The 13,116-nt window shown below is 52.6% G+C and overlaps 1 protein-coding gene across 6 annotated transcripts in view; it reads left to right on the top strand.

The window, feature by feature from the left end:
* FAM135B (family with sequence similarity 135 member B) overlaps positions 1–13,116 on the top strand; it is a 280,285-nt gene that overhangs the window by 242,234 nt on the left and 24,935 nt on the right. For all 6 annotated transcript variants that reach the window (XM_042923586.1, XM_042923585.1, XM_042923588.1 and 3 more), the window contains exons 10-11: positions 8,471–8,626; positions 9,393–9,466. In XM_042923586.1, the coding sequence (XP_042779520.1) occupies positions 8,471–8,626; positions 9,393–9,466 (230 nt within the window). The remainder of the gene's footprint in view (positions 1–8,470; positions 8,627–9,392; positions 9,467–13,116) is intronic.

The raw sequence follows: 13,116 nt of genomic DNA, 5'->3' as shown, positions 1-13,116 counted from the left end.
AGAGAAAGACCTATCATGTATGATCTCACTTACCTGTGAAACGTAAAACAAAAACCCGAGTCCTAGGAACAGAGCACAGCTCGGCGGTTGCCAGAGGAAGGGGGAGATGGGGGATGGTGGTCAAGAGGTACAGACTTCCTGTTAGAAGATGAGTAGGTTCTGGGAGTGTAATACACGGTGTGGAGACTGAAGGTGACAGGACTGTTCTGTGTACTTGAAAGTTACTGCGAGGGTAGATCTTAAGTGCTCTCATCAAAGAGGGGAAGCATGGTAAGCAGGTCAAGTGACGGATGTGTTAACTAACCCGATTGCGGTGATCACTTCACAGTGTATGCGTTTATCAAATCGTGATGTGGTACACTTGGAATGCACAATGTTCTATGTCAGTTATTTCCCAGTAAAACTAGAAGAAAATTCGAAAGGGAGAGCTCCCCAGATGAGTCTCCTGTGCCACCAGGGTTGAGAGCCCCTGGTCTAAAGCACGTCATAAAGTCAGCAGAACGCTTCCTCCCGGTAGTAAGGCAGAGCACAGAGGTCCTGCTGTGTGCTGGGGTCTGGAAGGGTCTAGAAAGGAAGGGCCATTTGCTGGGAGCCCTGAGGAAAGGTGGGGCTTAGGTGTCACGGTCAGCAAGGAGTCACATCGCAGGCCCTGCTCCTGATACAGGTGGGGACACGTGAGGGACAAAAGAAGTCGTCTTAGAGAGTGTGGAAAGGAAAGATATGGCTGGCAAGGGACCTGGATGCCACCACGAGGAGCATACATGCCCTAAACGTGGAGGTGATGAAGGCGGTGCACCAGAGGGACGGCAAAGCCGTCCACCGGGCGGAAGACAGCAGGGGCCGCCGCTCTCCCCTTCCCCTGAGTGAATCAGGGTGGCGGCACCTTGGAAAGGTCCACAGGCTTCCAGGCTCAAGTCCAGGCTCCAGCCCTTCCTCGCGTCAGCTGCGTGATCCTGCACCTGCGATTTAAGATCTCTACGGGCCTCGGATTCCTGTGTGTGTGTGTCGTGCTTGTTGTGAGGGGCCCAGGAGAGAGCTCACGAGAGGGCCCTGCGAGTGCCCGGCCCAGGGGTCTGCCGTGCGGAGAAAACCGGGGGTCTCAGCTCCGCCCCTTGCGGTGTCCCAAGGAGACACAATCTGCGAATTACCGAACGCTTGGTTCTAGTTTTAGAAAACGCAGCCGTGCACGGCTGTTCGTCACCCCGCCGACCGTCTCTCCTCCCGCTGCCAACGCGGTGTGCGGTCAGAGCCGGGGTGTCCCGTGCGTTCTCCGCTGGTGGCCGCGCCTGTGTCGCTCCGGTTCCCAGACAGCCAGCATTTCCCGAGTGTGCGCTCTGAGGCAGGTGCAGTTTAAGGGCTTGTGGTGTGCAGTCTCCCCCTGTAACCGCTGAGACTCTGCCTCTTTTTTTTTTTTTAAAGGTTTATTTATTTATTCTGAGAGAGACAGAGAGAGGGGAGAAGGGGAGGGGCAGAGAGAGAATCCCAAGCAGGCTCTGCACTGTCAGCACAGAGCCCGACACGGGGCTGGAACTCACGAACCGTGAGATCGTGACCTGAGCTGAAATCAAGAGTCAGACGCTTAACCGCCGGACCCACCCGGGCGCCCGGAGACTTTGCCTTTACAGAAACACTCGGCCAGGGCACCCAGTAGGTGGTGGAGGGAGATGGGGTGCCCGCTCCCGGGCTGTGCAGCGCCCGGCCCTCTGCCTCAGTTTCCTGCCGTGCTCCTCTCCTCAGGGTGACCTCACTAGGTGGCGGGTGGATGGGGGGCTGTGGTCGTGACCCGGAGTCATGACACGCTGCAGAAGTGGTCCCGTCCACGCCAGGGAGACCTGGCTTTGAATTCCACACCTACTAACCGTGAGACTTTAGACAAGTTGCTTAAACTTTATGGGCCTTGATTTTCTCATCTGTGAAGTGGAGACACAATCACTTGGTTTTGATTAACCTCCTTTTCTCCGAGTCGCAAGCTCTCACGCTGGCGGGCTGCGGGCTGCTGTTTTGTGTGCGTTTCCTCAGTTAACGGACGCAGCAGTTCTCCAGCGTGGGCGATCCTGTTTTTCTCAGCAGATGAAGCATCAGGGCTCAGCTCACAGAGGACGGGTTGTTCGCCCAGAGTCACAGCACTTGGCAGAACAGGGTCAGGCGCCGGCCGCAGAGGCGCTGGAGCCCTCCCCCCTCCTCCACGAGGCCCTCCTGGGAAGCAGAATCATCGTTTGCAAACCACGGAGGTGGAGCTCGTGGGGCATCCCCATGCGGCCCTGGCGGGCGACAAACGCACAAAAAGCTGACCGTCCTGTTTGCTACAATCATCACGCGACCTCGCTTGTCACTTCCCTGGCCATAAAGTAGGTTCTGGCACCACACGTGCCCAGCAGGGCATGTGGTTCAAAGGCCGTGCTCCACGTGTCCCCGTGACCACAGAGGGTCAGTGTTTCCGCGAACTACCCGGGAGAGTTGGCTCAGGAGTGCCGATTCGTTTCAGCAAACATTTTGTGAGTCCCCCAGGACTCGCCAGGCCCTGCACTAGGCCCTGAGGGCTCAGCGGGGATCCCCTTCCCTGGGGGACCCACAGCCTAGGGAAGTGACTTGGTCACTCTCGAACCTCCAGTGCCTGGAAGGGCTCATTTGTGGAATGAACGGGTGCACTCATGAATTGCAGGAATGCTACATGCTACCAAAGGTGACCCTGGTCACGCTGGTCCCAGCAAGCGACCCTGGAGCAGCTGTGGTCACCCCAAGGCTGTTGGCTCGTCTCCAGGAGGAGGCGGGAGTCAGCACGCTCATTCACCGGCTCAGCAACCCGTGGGTATCGCCACCAGGGAGGGTCAGTGGTCAGAGGCCACTTCTGCCGGACCGCACGGCACAGTCCTGAGGATGTGGGCTGGCTGTCCAGTTTGGCCAGGCCATGTCCCCTCTGGGTGACTGCTTTATCGCGTGTACAGGACCGTTCTCAGGGCGAAATGAGCTCACACATGCACACGGTTCCATTGCCACTTGTTGGCTCTGTCCCGATAGACCCTGCGTGCTGGTGGAGGCTGCAGATACGGACACAGACGTGTGTGTTTGTGGGACTTCATGAGGATGTGTCACTAGCTAAATTGCTGTGGGGAGACAGATCCTAGTGGACCCCAGAGCGTAGGCTGCGTGGGAGAAAGCCTCGTGGTGTCCAGTAAGAGGACAGTCTGGGCAATGGAGGTGAAACGGAGAGCCTCAGGGCCAAGGCCAGGATTATGCATCAGTGAATGGGGCTCCCAGAAGGGGAGCCAGTGGGGCGACTGAGGCTCCGTCGGGGAGCCTGGGCTAACAATGAAGGAGCCTGCGTGCCCTGCATGGTGAAGAGCTTGGATTAATCCCCAGGCCATAGGGAGCTATGCAGGAAGGTGACAAGCTCATGGGGGACCATGTGGAGGAGGCGAGAAGGAGAGCGGGTCTTGAGGCAGGAAGGGTAGCTAATCACATTTACAGCTAAAGCCAGTGACAACACAGGCTCGTGTGGACTGGACGCTGGCTCCCACCTGTGACACACTGGGCACTCCCTCCGAGCAGCCCTGAAAATGCAGGGGGACGCACAGACCTGTCCCCATTCATTTTGTCACAGCGGCACCAAAGGGTGGCCACCACCAAGGGGTGGGCTCAGCGCCTGGCCCCAAGGTGGTCTGCAACTCACTGCTATATTGACGTATCCGGTCCCTGTGATGGTTCGGGTGAGAGCCAGGCTGCCGCTGAGTCTGTCTCATGAACAGTCAGTGGGTTGCCTTCCTCCTTTGGCGCCAGACCCCTGGTTTTGAGTGATGGTGTGGCTGCGGGCTTAATTTTGTACAGAGCAATCAAAGTAGCCCACTGATGTAAGGGTGTGGCTGGGTGAGAGGAAGGGAAGCAGGGACTGGGGGTGGGCTTCAGCTACAGAGCTGCCCTAGTGCTGGCGGCGGAAGAAACCGAGCCCCCTCCCCGACTCCCCAAAAGGGTGCTCACAGCCCAGCAAGTATTCAGAGGCAGGACGTCGCCACCTAGTGGTCAGTCACACCAAGGAGTGAGGTGTCCCTCAAAGGGGATGGATGGAGGTGGGGGCTGGCGGGGAATCTTTTCCAGTGATTTACCAAAAGTTGAAAACATAGAGTTCTGTAGTCATGGAGCAGTTCACATGTATCTTTATGCCATGTGAATCGTATAACATTTATTAGGCGCCTACTGTGTGCCGGCCACTTTGCTCGTCGTTGGCAATACAGTGATGGGGACACTTTCCCAGGGCTAGCAGCCTGGCCAGAAAGATTTGTTCAGAAGCTGCCAGTAAGGTCAGGGCTCCACCGGGAGGTGTAGGATGAGGGGCTCCTGGCTCTCTGAGAGGCTAACCACGAAGGAGTCCGTGTGTGTGCCCAGCGGCAGGGAGGGAACAGTCACACACGCTGATGTCCTTGCTGTGCATCCTGATCCGGGAAGGGATGGGGTGTGCTCTCTACCCACACGGGAAGGTTCTAGTGATATTGAGCCACGTGCTTCGGTACAACAGACATGCTCACCGTATGCTGATTATCTACCTGAAAGCAATTGCCAGTTTTCTTTAAGAATTCAGAAGGACTGGGTTTCCTTTCATACAAAGGACTCTTTCTTGTTTGCCGCTGTAGACTTCTAGGAGACCTTAAATTGTTGAACGGTCTTTCCTCAAGCTGTACCCTCCTAGCAGGAAATACTAAAAATAAGTTATCAGGTATAGATGAACAGCTACCAGTTGAGGTGGCCTGGGTTTTTCTTGTTTTGTTTACTTAATTGTGTGGAATTTTTTTTTTTTTTTTTTTTTTTTTTTGGCCAGTTGCCTTGCCAGAGGGTTTTGTTTGTTTGTTTTTTTTTTAATTATTTCACTTAGGTCTGAATACATCTTTGTGATGTGGTTCAAAACAATGACCCCACTGATAAGGATGTTACAAGACTTCTCAATGAATCCTTGCTTTGGTCTGTAGGTTTGGGCATGTAGGTTTCATTAGCCCAGTCGCCTAGCAGAGGAAACGAAAGCTGTAGAGAGTGACTGTCCCCTGTGATCACGGCGACTTCTCCCATGGCCAGCCACAGTCTGTGGCACGGTTACTTTTCAACACGAACTCTGGAGGGCACCTCACAGCTCTGATTATTTAGAGCCAGGGAGTGACAGAGCTCAGCCAGTGGAAGGTCTTTTGAGTACCATCCATTTCTGTCTCCAGTTTTAGAATTTCTCAAACTTGATATGCTTAAGAAATAGCTGGGAATCTTTTTGTTTGTTTGTTTGTTTTATGGAAATCTTGCTAAACACAGATTCTGATTTGATCTGGGCTGGGGCAGGAGATTGTACCTTTATAAGATTTTCCAGGAGATGTCAGTGCAGGTACGACCCCCCTCTGCCATGCTGAGGCCGGGCACAGAGGCTGATCCCCTCAGCCTGGGCTTCCCTTCCCCAGGGAACCTCCCAAGCTACACCCCCCCCCCAGAACATCTCCACTGCGGAGTGGGGCTTTGGCAGTAATGACCAGCATGCCCTCAAGGCCCCCTCCCCTCGAATGTGGGAACTGTTCACAGACCCAGAGGGACCCGGCCACGTTGTATGATCACTCTGACGACAGGGGCCTCTTCTGTAACTGCAAACCTCTGGGTGTCAGAGAACCTGGTTAGTTCAGGGAAGGTACAGAGGCTTTTATTTACCTTGAGAACACAACACAGCTATCACTTCCTCCAGGAAGCCTCCCTGACCCTTCTGCAGTACTCAGTACACATCTCTCCCACAGCACTTAGTAGGTATATTATAACTCTCTAAATGATTGACTGTCACGGGGCCATCTGCCTCTTCCAGGACTGGCTGTATTCATCTGTGGCTCCCCCAAGCTCTGCACACCCCTGGCACATGACAGTCACTCAATAAACCGGGGGTGCGAGAGTGAACAAAGGTGCATGGTTAGAACCCAGGTGAGCGGCAGGGGTGAGTGGTGGAGCGTTCCTCAGGCAGCTTCACCCGCAGCAGCGTGGGGCCCAGTTGCCTCCTTGTTTACGTGAAGGGCCTCTCCTGGGTCTTGCGTGAGAAGCCCTTCCATGCCCATCATCTGTAATGACACAGGCCCAGGCGTCTGTGAGAGGGAGGAGAGTCCTCTTGTGGCCTAATTAGAAGCTTCCTTAACCTTTTCTGGAGCCCTTTCTGTAATCAACCAGGGGAAAAAATAATTCTCCCAAAGACACGTTCAATGAGTAGCTTTGCTTTCTCGCTTTATCGCTGTGGTGGCCGAGCTCGGGGTTCATGCTGTGTTTCCTGCTTCCACTGCGGCGGGGGTGGGAGAGCCATGGCTGGGAGGTCTGGTTACCGAGGCCTGGGGTGCCTCTTACTTATGCAGAGTCACCAGATTGTTCAGTAAAGAGTGACTAGATCCCCACTGCTCATCCACCAGCGCGTAGTTATTGGTAATGCAGAGAAGGCTGAGTCTCACGGCGCAGTCAAAGGAGGGCTGTAGGAACCACGTGTGGCCACGGGTGCCATGAGCGTGGTCTGTGCGAGGTCAAGTAGGCTTCAGGAGAGCGAGGTTTGACTTACCCTTGAGCAGGTAGATGTTTCTAAAGAATCATCGGGAACAAGGGGGACCGCATTGGCTCCTTGAACAGTTCTCTGGTGGGGAACAGACAAGTCCAAAGTGACGAAGGGAGGGAGAAGGGAGCTGGCTGATGAAAGGAGGTCCTCGGGGTGGACGTGCTCTCTGGTCAGAGCCTGGCACGTGGGTGTAGCCGGGTGTGTTCGGGCCACGGGAAGCGGGACAGTGTGGCCGGGGCAGGGCGTGCCCTGGGCCAGAAGGGAAGGGAGCCAGAGGTAAGGCAGGCCGTGGTGTCAGGGGTGAAACGGTGCCGAGCGCTGATGCACGTGTTTGGTGCTCATTAGCGAGGGGAAGTGGGGAAGAGGGGCCACTCCTGGTTCCACCCAAAGACCTCACATTCCAGCCTGGAGGATTCCCAGGGGCTGACCATGTCCCCTGCTCTCCCCAGCCCAGTGTTCTCTTTTCCGCTTCTGAACGGCGTTGGCCACTGACGATGGGGCTGAACCAAGAGTGGACAGTGCCCGTTTGACCCTTGCCTCCTAACAGAGCCGCTGCGGGAAGTAAGCTTCCCATCAGAAGAAAGTGGGGCCGTTCTCCCACTTGGGAGTTTTGCAGCTGGTGTATTCATCAAAAAGTGACCTTTCCTGTGGGAAGAAGCAGCTCAGAGATGGCTTCAGTCGGTTGACACCCTGTATCTAGAAGCCAGCCCTTAATTATAAACTAATGATACCTAAAGAATTAAGCTTACTGGATTCAAAACTCCTCCCTGCCTCCTTTTCTTCCTCTTAGATATCTATCCTCTTAGATAGATGCCTCACTCCAGCCACCTGCCTTCCTCTGGCATCAGCCTTTAGTCCAAGGAAAGCAAAAGGCACTTCACTGTTGTGAGCAAGGCGTTGAACTTACTTTTCCTGTTGTTATGACATCCACTGAGTGCTCACTTGCTTTGCACACCCATTTTACAGATGAAGAAGCTGAGGTCCAGGGCAAAGAAGGATGGCAGAGATGGGCTTGAAGTGGCTGTGGTTATGTGTCCCTGGTGCATCGCCCATGGTAGAGAGATCCCCAACCCTCCCCATGGTTAACTCTCCTCTGCTCAGTGGGGCTCCCTGCAAGCAGAGACCTTCTCTTGTTTGTCTTTGTGGCCCTGTTTGTTCCAAACATGTGCCTGGGACATGGAAGATGCACATCTAGTGCTTGTGGAACCCATGGTGAGGCCTAGAAGTCAGTGTCCGACCTTGACACCTGGCTTCCTGCCTCTCCTCGGAGACCTGATCTCCCCTCTCCAGAACCAAAGTGCCCCCTTCCCCTGTAGCAGATGGCCTCCCAGTTCTACACTCAAGCTGTCCAAAGTTCCCGTAAAGGCTCTACGCTGGCTTCTTCAAGTTGTAGTTAAGGCCACCCGTGATCCCCCATAAGGTATTTAGAGCAATGGCTGGAGGATGGTGGAGGGCTGTTGGGTACCCCACCCCCCCTTTTGGGAATCACCTAGACTAGTTGGTGCCCTGAGGCTACAAAGACGGAAGCACTTCTCAGGAAGCATCCTCAATGCCTCCTGTGTAAAAGGCAGCTTGCTGCTATGGGTCTGTGGTTGGACAGCCGAGCCACTGATTCCCAGCTCTGTGTGACCTTGGCTGTGCTACTGTAGTCCTCTGATTCTCGTTTTCTTTTTCTGTGCGGTGATGTACGATACCAGACGGTAATGGTAGGGATGGAGTGGGGAAGTGCCTAGGGTTCTACCTGCCAAAGGGTGGCCATGAAGAACTGGCGTCCGAGGAGACTACAGAGGACGGAACTCAGGATGTAACGCGATACAGAATCCAGAGAAAGGAGCGACACACTAAAAGCAGAGGGGTCTTCCAAGAGGAAGACTGCAGGAGCTCCATGGGGAAGAGGTTCTTTACTACCCCCTTTTTTTGCCTCTCCAGGTGTTGAACAATCCAGAGAAGATCGCTGAGCAGATAAGTAAGGATCTCGCCTGGCTCACCTCCCACCTGATGGCTCTCTGGACCCAGTTCCTAGACACGGTGACTCTGCACTCCCAGGTGACCACTTACCTCACCCAGGAACATCACACCTTGAGGGTAAGGTGTCCAATGGTACACAATCTCTAATCATGCGCGCGGGGGATCCCTTGAGGAAGCTTGACGACAGTTCATTGGGCAGGACAGGAATTGGGGTTGACTTCCATAGTCAGTGCTGGTCCTGAGTGCTGGTCCTGACCCCACCACCAGCTCGCAGGGAGGCTTTATGAACTTGTTCAGTTCGGAAACTGTTACCTCCACCGTTCATGAGACCCTGCCTTGGCTACCGGATGATAACAGAGCCTGCCTTGAGGGGTGTGGCGAGTGCTTAGAAAAGTGTCTTCAAATGTAAGATCTTATTCTTTGCCACCAGCTCAGGTGCATACGGATAGGTCCTAATGCATAGTAGATGTTGGTCTCCTCATTCACAGCAAGAGAACCAAATATCTGGGTCCACAGAGCACTTAGTGGACACACTTCCATGGCTGGCTTTGCAAATTCTGTTTCGCCTGCACTTACTTATGGTCACAGTCTTCGAGTGTCTTATATTCTAGTAGAAGAAATGCAACCTGAATAAGAACATGACAGAAAGCAATGCAGGAACAGATTCACAAACACGCATTCAACTGTGTCCATAAGCCAGCTTTGGGCTAAGAGCCCCAAGTGAGAGAGGGTAGCCGTGGAAGTATTTGTTTCAGACCCCCGGGTGGGGGGCTCAGCTGTCCTCAGTACATGCCACTTACCTCCGTGAGCCCCAGTTCCCTCTGAAAAATCGAGGTCGTGCCCACCCAACGAGTTAAACTGTTTACATTATCTTATTCCTCAGGTCCGAAGGTTTTCTGAGGCCTTCTTTTATATGGAGCACCAAAAAGTTGCAGTCCTGACCTTTCAGGAAAATCTGTAAGTAACCAATTGCGTGCCCGCGTCACACCGTAAAAGTAGCCACCCGAGACATTCTTATCCAAAGGTACTTCTTCCCTCGTCTCCGCCTGCAAAGGAGAGAAGTCTAGCCACCTTTGCACATTCAGGCTGCCTTTTGTCTGCAGGCAAAAGGGCCAGACAAATTGCAGAGGCGGGATCTAGCAGGTGGCAGAGAAGGTCAGTAGCCGAAGTTTTCTTTCGTTGAGTGTTATTATGGTTCTATAGACAGAATCAAGACCTCCCAGGTCCCTGAAGACATCTGTGCTGAGTCTTTGTGAAATGAATGAGAAGTAGGTGGTGTGGCCACAAGCAATGTCAGAAAAAACACAGAACTCCTGGAGACTTCGCAGGAGCTTCTAAACGCACTTAGCATAAGAATGAAGACCAAACTGCCTCATTAGGAGGGCTGATGAATTTCTAAGTCTGCCTTCCTCCCAAATTAAAGAAAAAATGAAAACCATACAAGAAAAATCAGAGGGTTAACAAGAAATGAGCTCATTCTCTCCTAGATCTCCCTGCTGGGGAGGGACAGATGGGTTCCCCCAAGATGGGTTGGCCTTTGCCACACAGGGGGTTCTTTTTGTTTCTGAAAGATACATCCACCTCAAGGAATAAACATGGTTGGAATGATGTTTGAAATGGCACAGTAGATCCAGCAGGAGAAACATTATAGGTCCGCCTCCCACGCGAGACAGATCTGAAGACCTTTTCGTCCCCCATGTTGACAACCCTCTCTTGCTTCTTTCCACACTTCATCCTGGTGGAAAGTAGACTGGCATTTGCAGTTTACCTCGCGGAGCCTGAAAGCGAGGGGGCGCCAAGGGAGACACGCCTGGGGTTAAAATAGCTTGTCTAGAGACACGTACGGCCTCTCGCTCGCTCACGCGTCTCTTCATCCCATCCAGCTCTTGGCCAGGCCGGGCTGAAGGGCCGTTCTCAAACTAAAATCAGAAGGCGTTAGCCTGACAAATGTAAACATAGCATGGAGGGCCGCTGAGCAAAAAGGCTGCGAGTCAGGACTGTTGTAGGAATCTGCTTCCTGACTCCCGCCGCAATAGGCGAACCCTAGGTGGTTGGGCCGTGCTGTGGTCCCAGGGGGTGTAAGTCCACGTGGAAGGAACGGACACAAGGGCCATTTTGTGGAAATGCCAATTGCTGTACCAAGTACAGAGGATGTAACGTTCGGCCGACCTGGGTTCAAAATCCCGTTCCTCTCTTGACCTACGGCAGGTCCTTGACAAAGTCATTTTTTTGTTGATTTTTTTTTCTCTTACTGTCCCCTCCTAGTCTTTGTTTCCTTGAAACAGGCAGGATAATGGTTGTAGAACATCCACGCCCATGGAACACACTGTTCAAGCCACAGACTCGACTCACGGAATGTTAGATGATGACTAATACGTTACACAATCGTCTCTTGTGCCCGCGGGCACTGGGGACACCACAGGGAACAAAGTAAAGACTCTGTCCTTGGGGTCCCTCATTCTAGGGCAGAAACAGGCAAGATGTCAGTTGTGTCGTTTCAGGTAGCGACAAGTAAAGAGAAACAAGTCAAGGTGAGGACACAGAACATGACGAGAAGGGATGCGGCCAGCGTCCTCATACACGGTGAAGGACTAGCTCTCAGAGAAACAAAACCCAAAACTCGGGTCTCTAGTGTTTGCTGATTTCCACTGTGTGAACGCTGGCACTGTGGTCGCTTTCAAGCTGCCACTATGTGTTTTTTGCTTGTTTGTTTCAAATTTTTGTTTAGATTCTGATTAACATACAGTGTAATATTGGTTTCGGGTATAGAATGTAGTGGTCTGTCACTTATGTACAACACCCAGGGCTCATCACAAGTACCCTCCTTTTTTTAATGTTTATTTATTTATGTTGAGAGAGAGAGAGAGAGAGAGAGCGCACGTGTGAATGGGGTTGGAGCAGAGAGAGAGGGAGATACGGAATCCAAAGCAGGCTCCAAGCTCTGAGCTGTCAGCACAGAGCCCGAAGTCAGGCTCAAACTCAGGCACCGTGAGATCATGACCTAGGCCGAAGTTGGATGCTTAATGGACTGAGCCACGCAGGCGCCCCCAGGAGGAAGTAAACTTTTTATTAGGTCGTCAAGAGTAAGACGCACAGAACAGAAAGGGGCATTTTACGTCCGGAACCGAGAACCTTCCTGGAAAGGCACAGAATTTCCGCTCACATCGAGGCAGTGAGTGGGTGAGCAGGGCTAGCAGGTTCGCAAGGGCGGGGTCCACCCACCTGGGGCTCCGAGCTGCAGAGGGAAGGTGTGCCTAGGAGTCAGAAGCGTCCCTCCAAATCAGGAGGGACAAGTGACCAGACGAGGTGGAACCCGTGTGTCCAGACCCATCTCGTTCAAGCTCAGACTAGATTGTGTCTCTCAGACAGCGGGTCACAGCCATTTAGGAAGACGTGACATCCACGCAGTGGATTTGGAACAGCACTTTTTAAATGAAGTAGGATGGGATGGGCCAGAACAAGATGGAGCAGGAAGTACGAGTGAGGTGTGTTTCTGAAACTTGTTTCCGTGTGTGTCTGGGAGTGTGGGATTGCACTCGTTTGCCGCATAAAATGAAGAGTGTTTCTTGCCGTGGGTTGCTATGTTTTATTTTTTTAAACTTTATTTATTTATTATGAGAGAGAGAGCAAGGGAGGGACAGAGGGGGGCAGAGAGAGAGAGAGAGGGAGAGAGAGAATCCCAAGCAGGTCGGCGCAGAGCCCGATGTGGGGCTCGAACTCACAAACTATGAGATCATGACCTGAGCCAAAACCAAGAGTCCGACACTCAATCAACTGAGCCCCCAGGCGCCCCATGGGTTGCAACATTTTAAAACGCAGCGTTGCCGTGTTTAAAACGGTTTAGAACTGGCTGGTAGCAAGGGTCTGTGTTATTGTCTCTCTCTTCTGTCTCACCCGTGTCTAGACTGTGCTTTTCGTACAGTAAAGCGTTCAGGGAAAGTTGCTAGTGGAAATGTTATGAATGAAATGTGCATGTCGGTATGAATGTGAGTGAATGCAGGAAGACCGATACTGGTGGTCTAGCCCCTGGAACAATGACCATGGATTTATCACTCTGTCTTTTATGTTTTTCTGTAGTAATAATTGTAACACTCATCTTTAAAAAGCATTCATTTTACAAGATGCTGCGTATATAGTGTTGAACACAAGAGGCACTTTACCTGCCTTGCTGATGCTTTTTCTGTTGAGAGAACTCTCATAAGAAGCCGTGCTGAGTGCTGAATGTTCATTGGCTCGCCTAATGTTCACAATAACACTATGAGCTACGAACCGTTTTTATCCTCACTTCACCAAAGAAGAAACTGGGGAAGGGCACCTGGGGGGCTCAGTCGGTTAAGCGTCTGACTTTAGCTCAGGTCATGATCTTAGGGTTTGTGGGTTTAAGCCCCACGTCGGGCTCGGTGCTGACAGCTCGGAGCCTGGAGCCTGCTTCAGATTCTGTGTCTCCTCCTCTCTCTGTCCCTCCCTTGCTCACGCTCTGTCTCTCTCTCTCTTTCTCAAAAATAAACATTTAAAAAAATGTTTTAAGAAGAAACTGGGGAAACCAGGGCTCAGAGAGGCTAAGTAACTTATCTTAGACCACACAGCAAGCATGTGATGTACACACA

The sequence above is a fragment of the Panthera leo genome, chromosome F2 (assembly GCF_018350215.1).
Source record: "Panthera leo isolate Ple1 chromosome F2, P.leo_Ple1_pat1.1, whole genome shotgun sequence".
Classification (NCBI taxonomy): Eukaryota; Metazoa; Chordata; class Mammalia; order Carnivora; family Felidae; genus Panthera; species Panthera leo.
The sequence above is the reverse complement of the archived record's forward strand: the minus strand, read 5'-3'. Positions and strand labels throughout refer to the sequence as shown.